The sequence below is a fragment of the Peromyscus leucopus genome, chromosome 1 (genome assembly GCF_004664715.2).
Source record: "Peromyscus leucopus breed LL Stock chromosome 1, UCI_PerLeu_2.1, whole genome shotgun sequence".
NCBI classification, from domain to species: Eukaryota; Metazoa; Chordata; class Mammalia; order Rodentia; family Cricetidae; genus Peromyscus; species Peromyscus leucopus.
The window spans coordinates 146,324,409-146,337,164 of NC_051063.1; the positions used below are offsets into that span (position 1 = coordinate 146,324,409).

The following is a 12,756-nucleotide window of genomic DNA, read 5'->3' on the forward strand; positions in this document are numbered from 1 at the left end:
CCTGCTTGATTCTAACAGACCCAACAAGGGTCATGACTCAAGTAAGGACAACCCTCTAAGGCGATGAAGGATGGTACTTCCTTCCAACCTAATCGGAAAGGGTTCCCTTGGCCAAGAGGGATGGAAACACAGAGGGGACAGAGAAGCCCCTCTGAAAATGGTCACACCAAGGCCATGCGGAGAATGAAAAGGGGGTGGGCTTTGCCCTGACACCAATGTCCCCAGCATCTCATGCCTGACCTGAAAACATGACCTGTTTTGGAGTCCTCTCAACAAGCTGGTCTGAATATAGTGGCCTAGAGGTTCTCACTCTTGGCCCGTGAGGAATAGCACTTCTGGAAGGCCACAGTGTGCCGTTTACAACCCCTGCAGCTAAGGCTCAAGGATCATTATGAAAGTTGAGGAGGAAAGTCTATCAGGGAGTCTGATGTAGGTTGTGTCTCCAGCGAGTGTCAGAAGCTAAACCCATGCAGTCACCAACATGACTACCCAACCATGAGCTGAGCACGGACAACAACAGACACGCTGAAGTGGGTAGGGAAAGCCCAAGAGGCCCCAGCCTTACACAAAGGACCACAGGCCACTAAGGAATGCTGGGAGCTGGAGAAACGGTCCTCCCCAGGGAAGAGCACACCAGTTGGTTATCCAACACCAAATGGTTGTCTGTGAAAGCACACATGTAAATAACATTATACAGAATCAACAGCTTGTATTTATGTCTTTAGGAATACACTTACTCACATGTGTATGTAACAACAATTAATGAGGAGAGAGGCCATGAATTTGAAAGAAGAGCAAGCAGGGGTATATGAGAGGGTTTGGAGGGAGGAAAGTGAAGAAGGAAATGATGTAAGTATATTATAATCTCAAAAAGTAATATATACATATATATACACACACACACACACACATATACATACATACATACATACATACATACATACATACATACATACATATTAAAGGCAATAGTGTTGCTGCTCTGTTGAGTAATGGCCAAGGCTGTGTTTGTGTTTGAGGTCCTCAGTTGGACATCCTGTGTGCTGAGCTTCTCTGCTTCTCTAGCCCTGTTACTAATTCCAAAGACAGTTAGGCACAACCTATGCTTTGTTGGTCTCTATCTAGTTCTAACTAAATGTTGGTTCCACATCTCCAATGGGCTGATAGAATTCTACTCCATGTAAAAAACTATGTATCTCTCTGTTTTCACCATTTTCTAACACAGTCCAGTGATTATGTAACCTTAACTGAGACTCTGGCAGGAAGAGTGAGACAAGCTGGACTTGGTCTCCCGGAGCAAGTGCCCAGCCACATCCCAAACACAGAGAGCTTCTACTGGAGTGTAACTTCCAGGGCAGACAGATCTCTTCAGGAGCCTCTTATGAGACAAGCTGAGGACTGAGAGAACTCACGAGCACAGACAATGCTGAGCCACACTCTCAGACACTAGAAGCACACATTGCACCCTCCCAGACACTAGAAGCACACACTGCACCCTCCCAACCTGCACACTTATACCATTTTTATCCAACCATTGTTATCCTAGGCCAGGCTGAGAACAGCCATACTAGGAGGCAAGGGTAGGAAGGACCCCAGGGTCACCCACATTCTCCTTTCTTCTGAATCACGTCATCCCTTACAAATGAGCTTTTAGAAGACTCTCCCAGCATCCAGGAATAAGCTAATCAGCATTCTAAATATGCTCTACCAACGTTTAAAACTAACTGTGTTAAGGGATGAATTGTTGTAGTAAAGTATATGCTTTTTGGCTTTCTCAGAAACTCTTTTTTTCCCCTCATTTTAAAAATTAATTCTTTGAGAATTCTGTAGTCTGTACTTTGGTCATTTTCACCCCTTTCCTAACTCCTCCCAGATAGCCCCCCTTCCCTACCTACCCAGTCAGTGGCCTACTTTTTTAATCATGTCAAGACACTTGGTGTGGCCCAGCTCTTGGATGTGTGGCCGTCCACTAAGAAATCCAAGCTGGAATTGTGAGTCACATGCCCTGATACTGATAGAATGCTACATTCCTTACTAACTCTTGCAACTGGATGCTGTGATTTTTAATAAGTGTAAGGAAGGCAGAGCTTCCTAATACCTACAGCCCATAGCTAGATACACTCACATTTCCTCCCCCAAACTGAAAGTTTTCACAACCCCCCCCCCCACATACTCATAGAAGATTGTCAAAGCCTAATTACAAGTACCAATAAAACTGGCAAACAGGAATTTGCCAGAGACTGGAGGATCTGCCCTGTGACAATAAAAACATAATTAAATGTCAAGCTTTTTGCTCAGAATAGATTCAAATCTATTGTGACGGATTTGAGGAAGAGTCCAAAACTCTGGTACATCCACGGGACCAAGATGAAATGAATGGCATCAAAACTGGGCCATTCAAAGGAATTATCCCCCAGGATGCAATTCCTTAAGACTATACAGAGATAATCCTCTGTGGTGGAGTGACATATGGATCAACCAGTTAACGGCCTTTCTACTTATCTGGCCACTTGTAATTGGTCACACACCACACATACACAGAGAGAGAGAAATTAATAAGAGTCTGAGGCTGGTCTGTGACTGCCATACTCCCAGTTTTAAGATTCCCAGTTTATCAAATTACTTCATTTTAAATATTATTTGATAACACATTCAAGTGAATTATGGCACATTAAAATAAGCACTTACAGCCGGGTGGTGGTGGCGGCGGCGCACGCCTTTAATCCCAGCACTCGGGAGGCAGAGGCAGGTGGATCTCTGTGAGTTCGAGGCCAGCCTGGGCTACCAAGTGAGTTCCAGGAAAGGCGCAAAGCTACACAAGAGAAACCCTGTCTCGAAAAAAACCAAAATAAATAAATAAATAAATAAATAAATAAATAAATAAATAAATAAATAAATAAAATAAGCACTTACTAATAACAAAAGGCCAAGTCCCTATGTCTAATACCCTTGTAAAAGTTAAAATTCACAAGAGCCTTAAAAGGAGTGCATGCTGGGAGGCCCGAGGCAGAACAGCTAGCTCGTCCCTCGGGTAACCAGCTGTGACATTAAGAATGATTGCACTCTATCCCTGCCATGGAAAGACATGCCTCATTAGGAAGTGAGACAAAAGTGCCAGAGAGGTCGAATAAGGATATTAGGTGCCACCTGGTGATATGTGGCTAAGTGTCAAACAAATAGCCCTATGGACTAAATTATGATCCTCAGAATCACAGGGTGAAGTACTGACCCTCAATATGACTGTATTTTGAAACAGGGCCTTGAGAAATATAATTAAATAAGGTTAAATGAAGTTATAAAGGTAGGTCCTAATCTAGTGTGACTGATGTTCTTACAACGAGAAGAAAGAGAAGAGGTGCACACAGAAGACAGCCAGCCATCTGCAGGTCCTGGAGCGCCCACAGCAGAAACCAGACACCCGCAGACAATGGGACCTGGATCAGCGGCCTCCCGGGCTGTGAAGCACGAGATGTTCTTGAGGCCTGAGATGTACAGGCCTTGCAGCATTCTGTGATGGAAAAATGTCACGAGCAAAGTATTTGAAGTGGTACGGAAGTATTGAGCAGACAGGAGAGAGATACTTGATTAGAATTAGCTACTTGGTTGTCCACAAGGGGAGCACTGTACAATCAATTCATATCATAAGGGTATTTCATATAGTCACAATTAAACAAAAGGTAGCTATCAATCACGTGAAAGAGAAGCACATTCTTCAGTGTACATGCTGTGCAGACATGAAGCTTCTTTTACCTGTGTTCATTCTTTCCCTGAGATAAATTAACCACTCGGCATGGTCCATAGGAACCTCTCAAGTGCTCAGCCAGGTGCTGAAGGATACAGGCTTGGAGATCCAGGCTCAGTACTGCATAGCACAGAGGCTTCTCCCGGATCAGGAAGTATAGGGCAAGGGCTAGGTGAGGAACTAATGTCTCCTGAGCACAGGCAAGCAGAGAGCACATGGCAAGGCAGAGGCATACTCCAGAGAGAACTACGGTGGTCCTCAAAGGCCACCCGTGAATGCTGGAAGGAACAGCCGCTCTAGCCACACACTTCCCTGTGGCTTCCCATCTTCTCCAGCCCCAGCCAGGCTTGGGCCTGGCTCAGCTCCCCCACAAGGAAAACAAGACTAACACTGTCTTTGCCCAGAGAGTCCATCATGGAACCAGTCCTAAGGGGCAAAGTGCAGACATCCATTGGCTGATTTTTGATACCTTATTATCCGATCTGTTTTGAAGACTGATAAAATAAAATAAAATAAAATAAAATAAAAATTATAAACTGCAATGTGTAAAATAAAGGTTGGCTATCATCATGCCAGATATTAAATAGCCTTATTAAATCACCTAATCCAGGCAGTCATATGTGTTAAGAAACTTGAGTCACCCAGTCCAGTCATGTAGAGCTATGGCAGAGGCCAAGGCTACTATAACCGAGACTCCATGGTAACGGGTTGCTAACATCTGGATTTTACGATATTAGACATGTCAATCCTATTTCACTTCCATCGGTGGTTCTGTAACTTCAAGCCTCTGAGCATATGAGAGTCATCATTTTTCTTTGGGTAACAGTATTTGGGACCTCCCTGTGTGTGATGGCAGATGACAGTGGAGACACTCCGGGTATTTCCTCTGTTAGATAAGTACTCTGTCTACCCCCGAAGAAAGGTTTGGTTTTGCTTTTTTGTTTTTCGAGACAGGGTTTCTCTGTGTAGCGCTGGCTGTCCTGGATCTCGCTCTGTAGACCAGGCTGGCCCCGAACTCAGAGATCTGCCTGCCTCTGCCTCCCGAGTGCTGGGAGTAAAGGCGTGCGCCACCACCGCCTGGCAAAAGGAAGTTTTCTGTATGAAACCTTAAGAACCGAAGGGCAATTCATGGTTCACTGAAAATAGGAGAAAGGAAACCTGCACGTGAGAGGCAGGTGAGGATGAGACGGGAAGAAAACCCATGTGTTTCCTATACGGCATGCACATCTCCGTACTGTGTAGACTAGAAAGCAAAGCTCCCGCCGGGGTGGGCCAGACACTGAGAGACAATCACACTCTCAGCCGCAGACACCTTGGAGCAGCCTGGCAGCCCTTGCCCTGGGAATGACTTGTTATAACATTCTCAACCCCTCATCTAGATGCTTTCTGTCATAGGCAACCTCAAAACTTACCTGATAAAAACAATAGAATACAGTCAAGGAATCAGTTTACATGAGGAGAGGCAACTGGAGATCTGAAGCTTGTGCGGGGACACGGGGTGACGCTTTTAGACTAGAAGTCGCCCCCCCCCCCATCATCGTGAATCCCTGGGAGAACTGTAAACTTACCAACGGTGTCACACGGTTCATCTTTGTGAACGCAGAAATCTGTCCTGGGAAGAAAAAGACACAGTCAGATGTAAGTGGTACCCTGCAGGAATAGGAGAGGAAAATACCACATGAATATTGGTTAGTGATCCTGAAATGTTGTCGCTTTAATTTGGACCATTAACAATGTCTGTCAACAGTAAACCACCATGACTTCTAAATGGTAAGCCCGGTAACCACGGAGAAGACCCCCATGTTAGATTTTTTTTTCTTTTGGCATTAATTTGTGAGGTGTGCATGCAAGTGCCATAGTACACATGTAAAGGTTTGTGATGGTTTGAATGAAAATCCCACCCCTCCTCTGCAGGCTCACAGGGAGTGGCACTATTAGGAGGTGTGGCCTTGTTGGAGGAAGTGTGTCACTGGGGGCGGGCTTTGAGGTTTCTGAAGCTCAAGCCAGGCTCAGATCATTCTCTCTTCCTGCCGCCTGCTGACTGAGATGGAGAACTCTCAGCGACCTCTCCAGCACCATGTCTGCCTGTGTGCCACCCTGCTCAGACCATAACAAAAAATGAACTAAACCTCTAAACTGTAAGGCAGCCGATGAAATGTTTTCCTTTATAAGAGTCGCCATAGTCATGGTGTCTCTTCACAGCAATAAAACCCTAACTAAGACAAAGTACAAGGGAGACAGTTCTCTTCTTCCTCCAGGTGGGCTGTGGGGATGGAACGCAGGTCATCAGGCCTGGTACCTTTACCCATTGGGCCACCTCACCGGCCCAGGACACCCCTTTTACAGCTGAACTTCCCCACACTTAGCTGATGGAAAGAAGTTACTCTTTCATGAGTTGAAAAAAATATTAAAGGTGTTTTTGATCAGAGACAATTAATTACCCATCAACTGTAGAGGTATCTCAAAGCTACTCAATTTGGAAAGCTGTAAGGGCCATGAGTTACCCATGGAAAGGCAACAAAAAGACATTTCTAAAACTCATTTTTAAAACTCCCAGGTGTACAGTTAACGATGAGTGAGAAGGTGAAGGTACAAAGCCTGCGTCAGCCCTGGTCCTGCACGTCCCATGGGCTCACGCTCACCTCTGTTAACGAAATGAAGGGATAGGCCCTGCTTTTCCATCAACAAACGCCCCCAAGCTTCCCCCCACAAATTCCCACAGTGAGTAGCCAACCACAGAATACCAGTGGGGCCAGCATCCTGGCTAGGACAGTCCCCAAAGCAGAAATGATTCGTTTATCTTTAAACATATAGATAAATAAATCCGAAAACTGGCCTGATCCGAAGCACAAGTATGGCAGTCCTGGTCCCAGCTGCCCTTCCCTGGTTAACACTGTCACATTTCCATGCTAGCATTCACTGTCCTCCATTTTTCCTTTCACCCCAGTCACATCTACTCACAGCAAAATGTAGTGCACCAATTACTCCGGGAACGATGCCAGAGTTCGTCACACACACACACACCCCTTCCACTCTATCCATCGCCATCTCTGTGTGCATCAGTCCACTCTAATCCTCAATGTGGTATGTGTCAAAGGAGCAAAGGAGCAAAGCTAGGCATGGATTCTGAAGATCCAACCAGCCCACTGGTACCCACAGGCTGCGGTTCTGGAGGCTCAAAGGATCTCCTGAACATCTCAAGACACAGATTCCCAAAGGTAGGCTGACAACTGAGCATCTTGGGTCAGAGACATCTCACCAAGCACACTGGGCAGGCATCCTGCAGGGGAAACTACAGGGCAGGTGGTGTGGATGGGAGTCAAAGCTTAGAAGGTGTAGCGTAGGGGAGAAAACTCAAAATGAGTTGTATCCGCCACTCAATGCATTTTGCCTCTGGAAATGTCTAAGTTTTTCATAACAAATGTGAATATTTTGAGTTATCAATTTTTGGCCAATTTATTTTAATATGATCACTCATCAATTTGACAGGTAAAATGGTACATATTTATACAATGCAAATATGAGGTGGCAAGTATACGTTGTGAAATGATCACATCTAGCTCATAGGAATGTCCATCGCCTTAGGAACTAGTTTGTTTTTTGGGGGGGGCTTTGTGAGGTGGGGTTGGTTGGTTTGTTGGTTGGTGAGAATATTTAAAATCCACTTTCACAGTGATCTTCAAGCATATGCCACTGTGAATTTGACAATAAATATGTAGAACTCAAAGAGAAAAGTAAAAGCCTTTAAGACTGCTCACTCTCGTGGGAAAAAAATTAAACCCTTTATTATCCTGATCTTACCCACAAACTCAACCACTTTTGTGGAGATGAAGGAGGGCTAGCATCCTAACTTGTCAGAGCGAGCCTCCTGCCCTCCATTTGCTTAGGCTGTCTGATTAAGAGGCAACTGAACAGGAAGCAGAATGAGCAGGGAGAATACAGACTGTGGGGTGTTGAAAACTGGGATCTGCAGTGGTATCCAAGCATGACCCTCTGCCAGGCCTGCATGCTTGCTTGGGTGTCTCCCTGATGTTCTCTACAGAAGCACCAAGCTGGGCTGGGGGACAAACACTGTGTGCCTGTTTTCCTAGGTCAAGTGCAGAACCAAAGGTAAAGCCACTAGGGCTGGAGACCCGGTCTTCTGTGTGGCCTTGGTTGGCCTCCAGCCACAGTGCACATGGGGGCTGTCTACAGCCTAGACACACACAGCTGCAGAAAAGCTGACTGCCTCTGCTAGCCGTGACATCATGTTCACGTGTCCAGGAGAACAGCTCCCAAGGCTCAGCCATAGGCCAAAACAGAGCAAGAAAAGAAAATCCTCACACTGGCCAGATACAAGGGATGCTGTCCCCTGAACAATGCCTGGCCTGTGAGATTTCCTATTAGACAGAAATGGATACCTCCCTAGAGCAGCCACTGCCTTGCATCTCATTTCCTTGATGAGCACCAGCCTACTATTCTCTCAAGCTTGGAAACTGCAGCCCCAGCCTCAAGTTATGCACCAGGCTTCTCAGCCGGCTACTCCTCCACCCCAGTGCTGCCATTAAGTCAACATTGGCAAGGACATCCTCTGGGGATATGGCTGACCAGTGATTCATCCACTGAGTAGCTCCACAGAAGCAGGAACAAGGGCTTAAACAACCCTGAGGTAGCATCGTGAAAAAGCAAAAGAAAATGTGCCCTAGGTGAGTGTGAGCATGCACATGCACACGTGTATGTGTATGCGTGTGCACACACGTGCATGCATGATTGGGGGTAGGTCAGAAGACGATGTTGGGGATCTTCCTTAATTTCTCTCCATCTCAGTCTTTTGAGACAGAGTCTGTCACCGAAACCAAACCTCATGACTATAGAAGCAAGCCAGCAAGACCCCATCTCTGCCTCGGCGCTGGGATTACAAATGCCCAGCACTGAGCCCAGCTCTTTGACGTAAGTTCCGGAGAATCGAAGTCAGACCATCACGCTCATGTGGCAAGCACTTTCCTGGGTAAGCCATCTTCCCAGCGCCCTGGGTGGTTTCTTTGTTTAAAACAGGATCTCATACTGCCTAAGCCGCCCTCAAACTCACTGTGTAGGCAGAGGTGACCTTAACCACCTGATCCTACTGTCTCGGCCACCCAAGTGCTGGGATAACAGACATATACTTAGTGTACTGGGTGGTTTTGTGTGTCAGCTTGACACAAGCTGGAGTCATCAGAGGAAGGAGCCTCAGTTGAGGAACTGCCTCCTTGAGATCCAACTGTAAGGCATTTTCTCATTTAGTGATCAATGGGGGTGGGGGTAGGAAGCTCATGGTGGGTGGGGCCATCCCTGGGCTGCTGGTCCTGGGTTCTAAAAGAAAGCAGGCTGAGCCAACCATGGGGAGCAAGCCAGTAAGCAGCTCCCCTCCCTGGCCTCTGCATCAGCTCCTGCCTGCAGGTTCCTGCCCTGTTTGAGTTCCTGTCCTGACTTCCTTCAGAGATGAACAGCAATGCTGAAGTGTAAGCCTAATAAACCCTTTCCGCCCCAACTTGCTTTTGGTCATGGTGTTTTGTTGCAGCAATAGAAACCCTAAGACACTTGGATATTTGTGTTTTTTATAAAAGAGCCAACCTAGAAGTTTTGCTAACTCTGATTTTTATGATATTTATTTTTCTCTGGGGAAAAAGTGCTTTTCATTCCCCAAACAAGACCACTTCCAAGCACTTTCTCTCTCCCTTCTGGAGGTTTCCCTATACCTTGGCAACAACTGATACATTGTATACTTGAAACTGCTGAGTACATTTGAAATATTCTCACCTCAGAAACATTATGAGGAAGATTGGTAAGTTAAGGTGTGTTCACTAGCTTCTCATGAAAGGAAATAGCAGTAAGGCAAAAAGTATTTTTAAATATGGCGTCAGGAGGGAATCCCCTAAGTTAATAATATTTTTAATAAACACTAGCATTCCTAAGTTTTATAATGTTTATAAAAACCACTTTCAAAGTAGGGACACTGGACATTTAGCTGCAAATTCCAATTCTGGGGTTGTTTAAAACAAGCTCCTCTCCAGGAAGGATTTTTAGACCTAATTTAATTAGACCTAATTAATTTCATGTAGGAAAATAATCATATAATTTGTGGATATGCATAAACATGGCTCCACTAAACTACTGCTCACTTACCAAGTAGTATTCACTTTCAAAACATCTGCCCTTCCCCTATGACCCCAGTCCTTTAGGTGTTCCACAGAAAGTCCCATAGTCTCCAAATGCCATTCCCAATTGAGCGATGACAGTCTCTGGCTAAGGAAGATGGGTGCCCAGCACTTCTAAAGAAGGAGCACCAGGAGGTGCCAGCACTCACTGGCTGGCAAGCACAGTCCTGCAGCAGGAATGCTAACTCATGGTCCTACCATAGCCACGGAATTAGAGGAGACTGTGCCCAAAGCATCCAAATAGATATTTAATCGAATCCCACATAAGTAGCAAATGTTCTCACAGGAACCACCTGCTTACAGAGCACCTCACAACCCAAGGGGCTGGCAGTTGAGGAACTTTCTAGTGAAGGGATCAAGCATCTGTCTGCAGCCTGGTAATGACAAGGTATATGTTCTCTCTCTCTCTCTCTCTCTCTCTCTCTCTCTCTCTCTCTCTCTCTCTCTCTCTCTCTCTGTGTGTGTGTGTGTGTGTGTGTGAGTGTGTGTGTGTAAACACACACATGCCCATGAGTTTATATATGTCTGCATGTATGTGCTAGAATTGTGTCCCCAGAACAGATATGGTTAAGTGCCCATTAATATGACTTTATTTTGAAAGAGGGTCATTGAGGGCATAATCCAGTTAAGAAGTGGTCACAAGCTGGGTGATGGTGGCCCACACCTTCAATCCTAGCACTTGGAAGGTAGAGGTGGGTTGGTCTATGAGTTCAATGCCAACCTGGTCTGCAGAGTACAGAAGTGGTCATAATGGGTTAAGATAGGTCCTGCTCCAAAGACCGATGTCCTCTCATGAGGACATCATCTGGGCATAGAAAGGAACATGCAGAGAAGGTCCACGTGATGGTGGAAGGCAAATTCAAGTGAGGTGTCCACAGCCAAGGCCTGTCAAGGGTGGCAAAAGTCACCAAAAGTGAGAAAATGAGGAATGACTCCCCCTTGAGGAATTGGGGAGAGTGGAGCCTTAGCAACACCCCGGTTTAGAACACGGAGGCTCCAGAACGTGAGGGTGACCTGCTTTTGGCCAGTGGCTATGGTGTCACTAGAAAATTTCGGCAATGTGCCTGCTTGTGACTTCAGAGGCCACCCTGGGTTTCTGCTACGTGCGTCTGGTCCCTTGGTCCAGAATGATAACCCCAGTCCTGTAGCCAGGAGAGAATCTTTACCCATGCTTCAAACAGAGTCCTCATGTGACAGCCATGGGCATCCAAAAGACCGAGTTTTCTGGGGAGTTGGCCCTGTCCTGCAAGGCTGTGCAGGTCGCCCAGGGACCCACCTAGCGCTCCTCCACAGGCAACTCAGAGCATACATCCTTCTCCCTAACAGGTTGTCCAAGTCAGTCAGCGGCAGCAGCTGCAAACCCTGACAGCACCTCTCTGGCTAGCGTGCTATTGGCGGGAAGGAGGAGGAGTAAGGGAGAAGTACATGGATTTATAGACAGTTCTAAGCCTCCAGGTACCTGGAATTTTAGTAGTCTTCTACTACTGACAACAGAGCTAATGAAGGCTAACACCATGGGTTAGGCGCTGCTTATGGACAATAATAGCTCATTATCTGCTCAGCCCTCAGAGGCTGAACCTACAACAACCCCCCATTTGACTACCGAGAACCCAAAGCCCAAGCAAGTAGACAGAGGCTTGACTTCCAACTCTGGATTGCTAACGTGCTCTCAAAAGGATACTGCTTTTTCCTCTTGCTTATCAGATACAGGCTGGCTCCAGGCTTACCTGGTCACAAACACAGCAGCATCCACAGGAGGCGCATCATCCTTCCCTCCTGGTACCTGGTTATTGCCAAGGTACCGGGCGCCCCCATACTCCTCATTCTGCCAGTGACAGAAGCTTTCCAGGGACCGCTCACCATGGTGCCCTATGGATAACTTGGCCTAAAAGAAATAGAAAGAAGTAGTCAGACACTGTGATCCAGGAAGCCAAAGTTGCCACCCAGACCCCATTGTGGATGGTAGGTGCTCTTGAAGATTGGATGACTCTCTGTCCTGAGATAAAAGCCTAGAACCAAAGGATGCTCAGGAGGTCCCAAGACCACCAGGGACTTTATCCATGCATTTAAATAATGACTGTCATTAAAGCAAGCAATCTACTTCTTAGAAACATAACAGTCTCCAAAAAGGATGCACTCCCTCCATGTCCGCCGACTGCTTCGCCTTGTTGTAGACAGCACTGGCGTGAAGGGAGTCACTCAGCAGAAACAGCAAAGTCAAGGCTGTGCTGAGTCCCCATGGGGCAGGAGCTCCGGGAGGAGAGCCACGCTTCTGAGACCTCCCCCAGCTTTCCACGCGTGTGAGAGCCATATGCCAGACCTACCAGGAATGGGAAGTGTGAACGCCCATGGCTCAGCATTCCCTTGAGATTCTAAGCAGCCTGCATACTCCCAAGACTCTCTTCTCTCACAATGGTGGCATCTTCAAAGCCAGGAAGGTGAACAAGCCAGTTTGCCTGAAGCCCAGCCGCCCCCACCACAGTCCCAGGCAGGGGGAACTTCCAAACCCATTAAGTTCTCAGTTTGCTCCATGAAGGCATCGATGAAGACTTACCGGGCGTTGTCGCAGCAGGACCAGCTTGGTGACTTGAATGTTAATTTTAATCCCGAGGCTCTGGTGCTGAAACATGTTGTATACCTATTAACAGAGAAAAATAGAGATACAAATACAGTTCTTTAAACACAGCAGTGTTCTAGATGGTGGTTTGTAACAGAGAAAAGATACTAAATACAGGTTAAAGAAATTGCATAAACTATGGATATTAGATTAGGTATTAGTCAATATTGTCCTACTAACATACTGTATACATACAGTATGTCCTACACACAGACTGTTAA

General features: G+C 46.3%; 1 protein-coding gene across 1 annotated transcript in view; it reads right to left on the reverse strand.

Annotated features, from left to right (window-relative positions):
• Adamts17 (ADAM metallopeptidase with thrombospondin type 1 motif 17) overlaps nt 1-12,756 on the reverse strand; it is a 338,353-nt gene that overhangs the window by 246,345 nt on the left and 79,252 nt on the right. The window contains exons 5-7 of the mRNA XM_028872809.2: nt 12,473-12,556; nt 11,646-11,803; nt 5,311-5,354 (exon numbers count right to left, since the gene is read on the reverse strand). Of these exons, the coding sequence (XP_028728642.1) occupies nt 5,311-5,354; nt 11,646-11,803; nt 12,473-12,556 (286 nt within the window). The remainder of the gene's footprint in view (nt 1-5,310; nt 5,355-11,645; nt 11,804-12,472; nt 12,557-12,756) is intronic.